The sequence below is a fragment of the Propithecus coquereli genome, unplaced genomic scaffold (assembly GCF_000956105.1).
Source record: "Propithecus coquereli isolate 6110/MARCELLA unplaced genomic scaffold, Pcoq_1.0 Scaffold139, whole genome shotgun sequence".
NCBI lineage: Eukaryota > Metazoa > Chordata > Mammalia > Primates > Indriidae > Propithecus > Propithecus coquereli.
In genome coordinates, this window is record NW_012138191.1 from 1,176,470 (window position 1) to 1,183,129 (window position 6,660).

The following is a 6,660-nucleotide window of genomic DNA, read 5'->3' on the forward strand; positions in this document are numbered from 1 at the left end:
TTCATTTTTTCAATCTTTTATATATTAACTGAGCAACTACTACATGAATGTGGTGGGCTAGGCACTCTGCAGGGAAAAAGAAGTTAAGAAGGTGCTGAAGATGTGTGTCTCCAGGAGAGAGTTGGAAAGAAGATGAAGTTGGAAGTGGTATAGGGATAAGGCTTAGAGAGAATGACTTGGGGTAAGGTAGATGAACTGGAATGCGGTTTTATCTATATTTTGTTTTGCAAAAGAATTATATCAGATGTCTTATTCCTAATGAAAAAAAACCCCATAATTCTAAGTATATGCCATTATTTGGAAGCGTTTGAATTACACTTATACTTGGCAGCTGAAATAATTTTAGATGAAATTTTAACACGTGCTAAATATGACAAAAATTCAAAGTCTCTCACAGGCCTCAGTACAATAATATCACAAGGATTCAGATCAAGATGACAACCTTTAGAAGTTTCCATCCATCATACCTTGGCCACTTCTTCTTGGAAAGCCACGAGATTCAGATGGGAGATGTTAACGAGGTCAGGCCCGTATACCACGGTGATCATGCGGTGCTCTAGTCGCCCGATGTTCCCCACATCCAAAAGTTCACGTAATTTGGGGTCCTGGAAAATAAACATTGAAACAGTTAGTCTATCGCTAGAGATGCCAACATGATATCATAACTTCAAAATAACTAGGGTTAGAATGACTTCAAAGCAAAGTTGCCTCTTATTCTTACTAGAAAATTGTACGAATTGAAGCCTCCCAGCCCACAATGGCCTAGAGAGGTGAAGCATCTTTCCCAAAGGCTGTGGAGAGAGAATTTCTGGCTCAAGACTTCAGGCTGTCCGTCAAGTGCTTTCTGTCATCCTGTCAACATTCTTACGTGCAACAATTAACCGTCCCATGAATTGCATATGGAAATGAAAAATCTCTGTCCCTCTCCTTAAGTCATGGATACATTAACACAAAGAAGGTTGTTACTGTGGAATCAACATATGACAGTGTCACCCAGGGCTGGGGCAGAAACACAGCCAGGGCTCTCAGCATGGAGCTTCTCCAACACTGAGGACAGATGTGAAGAGGCAGCATGTCACAGTGAGCAAAAAGGCGATGCCGGCTGTGCACATGTTGATTTCATTTCTATCCTAGAATGTACTGGGATTTGGACACAGGGAATTAAGGAGAGGGATGGCAATTTTTCATTTCTATGTGCAATTCATGGGACGACTGGAGAAAATACAGGGAGAATTGTGGCACATAAAAATGTGTGACACTATGACAGAAAGAGCAATTGACTGAAGACCTTAGTCTTTTCAGAGCCAGTTGTGTTCTTTGGGACATCAGTAAATGAGAATCCCTTGGAGATATAGTGCTCCTGGGAAAAGGAGTTTTCCAAACCTTCAGAACTCAAAACCTAAAACAGGGCTCAGTCAGCTTGGCTGAATCTATTTTCTGCCCATAGGACAGGCCCCGAAGGAAATGAGAATTCCACGCGGAAAATTAGCATCAAATCAATCACTTAGCAAACTTGCAGCCAGCTTCTGTGCAAAAAATAAACTTACATTCTTATTTATTTAGCTAAATGCTGGGCCAATAGGTCCTGATTACTTACGCTGGTTATTTTGACCTCTCTTGTGAAGTTTTTATATACACCAGCCTTACAAAGAAAAGAGTGGATGTAAAAAAAAAAAAAAAATAAGAAAGAAAACAAACAAAACCTTTCCAGCTGAGTTACTTTATTTGGTGCCATTAATTCTCTCTTTCGTTAATAAAACTTTCTCCTCTGTTTGGCTGCATGAAGAGAAACGTTTTCCAGGTAAATTAGGAAGGGAGAAAAATCCCCTTTCAAAGCTTTGCCAAATATAACTAAAAGTTCAACTTCACTAACAAGTTGAGAGCTTATCAAGTAGATCCAGATTCCTGGAAAGATCAAATGCTACCACAAAAGCATCAATTTGCATAATCTAGAAAAGGCAAGACACATAGTGAAAATTTTACAAAATAAACAATAATAGGACAAAAAGGAAAATACTTAGACTCTAGCATTAATGAAAGATTAAAGGAGACTGTTCAGGAAGAATGAATGTTTTGTGAAGGCTAATTAAACAATGATTACCAGCTGTTCTGTGAAATGATTAATTGCATGGAAGGTTTTGAACACCATTGAGACAAGGTTAAAAGAGAAAATATATTTGATCAGTGACTTGTCATTTTGTTTTTTGTGTAGTCAGAAGAGAAAAAGAATTCTCAGAAACCACATGGAACTTGTAATTATTAATCACAAGTTTTCAATCAGTGACTACAAAGTCCATCGATATTTTTTACTTCTACAACATTGAATAGGAAAATATTTGAGGATGAGTTCACGCTATACTTTAGGCCCTTTCTTTCCTCCCAGTGACAGGCACGAAACTCATCTTCTGGCTTTTTTCTCTACCAAGCATTTTCTGTTCAGTCTATACTACTTTATTGCCTAATTCTCATGTCCTTTCAAAACACTTTTGCTTACTTATTAAATAGTTGATTGGTTAAAGAGTGCCACCTCTCAGAATTACAGGGACAAGGTTTTGGGGTCAGGGATTCACTGGTATTGTCCTTAAGATATAGGAACTCAAGGCAAGTAGGGACCACCCAGAGGAGGTGCTCAGAATAGAAAATAATTCTGGAAAAGAGCTTCTGGGATTCCCACAGTACAGTTAGGGACAGTTAAGAAGAAGAATTTATAAGAAAGATGATCAACTCTTTGTGGCATCTTTGAAAAGTTTTCCCAATAATCATTGTTTATATATATTTAAAAAGACTACTGACCTTTATCTAATTAGAAATTTATAATGAAGTATTTGGGGTGATGTCTGGGATTGGGTGGATGAAGCAGGCTGGTAAAATAAGGATGATGATTGAATCTGAGGGGTAGGTATTTGAGGATTTATTATGTCTCTACATCTGGGATGGTTAACATTTCAATAAAAAAATTTAAAAAGGTTATTGAGCATGAATTGAAGGAATAGTTAGTTTTGAGAAATATTTACTCAGAAGAAATCACAGTATTTTAAAATCATGTAGTTCTGGATGTAAACAGAGAAATAATTTAAAGTACATAATAATGAGCAAGTTCCTTACTAATGTCTTTTTTTTTTTTTTTTGGTGAAGGAACACAGTGATTTAAACTATATTTTACTCTCTTTTCCACCACTGATCATTTTATTTATCTCTAAAATTGTATGTATTCTTCATCTATTTCATGTTTATTAACAACAAACTTGGTTATGTCAGAGTTCTCCTTGTAAAAACAATTTTGCTTTTCTTTTGACCTGTATTCTAATTTTTCCCTTTTTTTGAACACAAGTCATTATTGAGCATATTGATATGCAAGGGCTATAGTGAAAAAGATATTTGTCCCTTCAAGTACCAAAAGTCATCCTGAGTCGTTTTCTGACTTTCAGAGAACACACAAAGTGGGGATTATCTGGAAGGACAAACTGCAAAGGCACCAAGTTTTCAGAGGACCTTATAGGTGGAAGGAATTTAACGGAAACAGATCTCTAAAAATGATTGTTTCTGGAGTATGGCATTCTCAGGTCTGGGGAAATGGGTGGCTGCATTTGAAAAACAAACAAATAAAATCAAAATAGGAACAATAACAAAAACCTATAGACAGTTTGCATGCAAACCACCCCCTCCCTCAAAACCTATTCTACCAAGGAATTTTATGTCTTAGTGTTTCTCATTAACTGAACCTCTTGAGAAGTTTCCTGAGAAGGATTTACCTACCTGGGTTTACTACCAGACTAAAACACATTTCTCCATCCGTGCAATTGATATAATTTCCTTGAACGTTTTTTTTCCCAAAAAAAAAAAGCTATTTCCACAACTCTGTAAAACTGTTCAATTTCTCTGTTGGAGAACCCTACAGAATATAGCTCAGAAAAAAGTAAGACGTGAGGTGAACTTGGAATTTCATATTTTTGCTAAGCTGTCACTCAAGGCCTGCTTTTGGCAGAGAATATCCTAGATGTGTGTCCACAGCTGGAATTAACCAGACCAGCTCAGAATCCTGGCAGCTATAATTCAATTCCACTTTTAAAGTTAAGTCCTGGATCATCTCTGTTCCCATAAGAGTTACAACATAGAGACTGACAAATAAATTCATTTTCTTTCAATCATCAGGATTTGTGATTAAACTACTTCACGTCTGTTGCAAAGGAAGTTGAGTTTTGCTCTTGTTAAAGCTCAAGTTAATGATTCCAATTTCCAGGTAATTGGCCACTGAAAAAAGACTTTTCTACACCTAAGAAACAAGGACTCAATTACAGCATGTGTTACTGTAATTACATCATTTAAAATATTAGCAATTAATGGAAGGAATTAACACAAGCTAAAGGATGATTTTTAAAAAAAGAGTTGAATGCCAGTTTGAACTTTCCCTCCTTAATATGACATTTAAAGAAAAGCTATTTTATTTGGATGTCAGATATACACAAAATAAGGTATCTTTTCAAGATCTTTAGATTTCATTTTTGACACCAGTAGCATTTTCGGTGCAGAAAGTGTAGCTTGCTCATTTTTCATCCTCATGGAATATATCTTTATTGGATTTTGGGCTTATTCAACAATTTGTATATTAGGTTAATTTTCTTTCCAGATTTTAATGTAATATTCTCAATTTGAATTACAGTTATATAGATGTAACTCTAATCCATCATTCATATGAAAGATCAAGCATATGAAAGTCTTTCCATTTCCGTACAACAGTTGGAAATTAAAGAGATGGATTCCAGGTTGTACTTAAGTGCGACTCATATGGTTGAGCTTCACAGCAATAAAGCTACCTTTTCTTTGAAGGCGGAGTAGACTCTTGCTATATTTTATTCAAATTTCATTGAAAGGAAAGATATAAATTTATGTCCAGGCTGCTTCTCCATCGCTAGTCCTTGAATTCCACGTTTGCATCTCAAAAAATAAAACATAGACTAACAAATTCCCTTTGAATCAGTGCAGTGCTTATCCTCACACCTCTCATTTTCAAGGTTTCTCTCGCTTTTATATGGATGTGATGAGAGATGTCATTCTGCTCACCAAGGTGTACCAGTGGCTTATGCAGCTCACATAGCCAGAAAGCCTTTATAGATAAAATACTATCCACTTACATTGATGACTCTGAAATATGATGCTGTGAACATTTTTCTACGTAGAGCAAAAGACTGGGAGAACTTTGCTTGTTTGTGTATGTTTTTTTTCTGCAAGTGATAGATGTGGGGTGGGCCATCCTTAAATATCTTCCAGCTATTTCTTTAGATAGAGGGAGTGGAGGGAAAACTGACCACGGCAAAGAAAAGCAACTATGGGTAAGCACTAGAAAGAAAAAGAGCTGGTAGAATACTGCCCTTCTTATCTCACAGTGGCATTATCATAATAAGATCATTCATATTTGCTTTGAGATGGAGTGGTGATGAATTTGTAAAGGCAGTCTCTGCTCCATTCATGGAGAGTCTCCATGTACAAGTACAGAAATCTGTTGGTGGAGAAGAGAAATTAGCTATCTTGGCCGTGCATCTTCATCCAAAATTGAAGCTGTCAGGCATGAGTTGATTAAGCTAAAGTGAACACGCTATTCAAATCTAAAAGAAAGAAAAAAATAATAATTTGGAAGAAATGTGAGAGCAACCATCCAGAAAAACATTCCCCTTGGTCACAGGCATCTCTATGAAGCTAAAAATTCAGTTATCCTTGGCAATGGCCACAGAGAGGAGATAAAATTAAAGGAGAATCCCTAAGAAGTGGCATTCTAGGTTTCCCTCATTTCTGTGAACAAACCCAGGGTCTGGTTTCATGCAGATTTAACAGCTAGGAAGGAAAGAGGAAGAGGATGCTGGAGGCATTCAGGCAGGCTGACCATAGAAAAAGCAGAAAGATGGGTTGAAATAAAGTGCCCACATCCCTTGGACCAAGTAAATTAGCCCAGGATGTTGGAGAGGTCCAAAGGAAAGACAATTTCAGAGCTGGGCAAATGTTGCGACCATGTGTTTCAGGAAGTTTAAGAGTCTGAGCTAGGTTCCCATGTTGCAAGACACATGCTTGGCATACGGGATGTTTGGATGCCTCAGAAGCAGACTCAAGTCAAAGATCTGGGGACAAGTGTTTATTCTGGAGGTGGTTACAGGAGGCACAATAAGGGGTGGGGAAATTAAGACATGGAGGGAAAAAGAATGTGTTAATTAGCGGTTTACCAGTTTGGGTAACTGAGGCTCAATCCACTTGGAGATGGTGTGAAGAACACACCTCAGGATGTCCCCAGACAGCCTGGAAACTGAAGTATTTATCTGCCCACTCTGGTCCATCATTGGTGGATAGTCATTTCCAAGGCGCTAACTCCCTTGCATTTCCATGGCCAGAAAACACTCTCAGGACTATAGGGGGGGCAGGCCAATGGAATATAAGTGGATTGAAAATGTCTGTTACAATGTTGAAGGACTGACTATAAGAAACAAGAAAAATTTTGTCCTGATATTGATTAATGTTCACGTATTCTATGGCTGTGGTCCCCAAGCCCCAGGCTGAAAAGCTCCTCCCTCCTTCCTGCACTCCTACCACCCCCAACCTGCTGTGGAAAAACTATCTTCCAGAAAACTGGTCCCTGGTGCCAAAAAGGTGGGGGACCACTGTTCTATAGGATCC

At 37.8% G+C, this 6,660-nt stretch overlaps 1 protein-coding gene across 1 annotated transcript in view; it reads right to left on the reverse strand.

Annotated features, from left to right (window-relative positions):
• PLCB1 (phospholipase C, beta 1 (phosphoinositide-specific)) overlaps positions 1 to 6,660 on the reverse strand; it is a 756,841-nt gene that overhangs the window by 270,007 nt on the left and 480,174 nt on the right. The window contains 1 exon segment of the mRNA XM_012639238.1: positions 468 to 605. Coding sequence (XP_012494692.1) covers positions 468 to 605 — 138 coding nt within the window.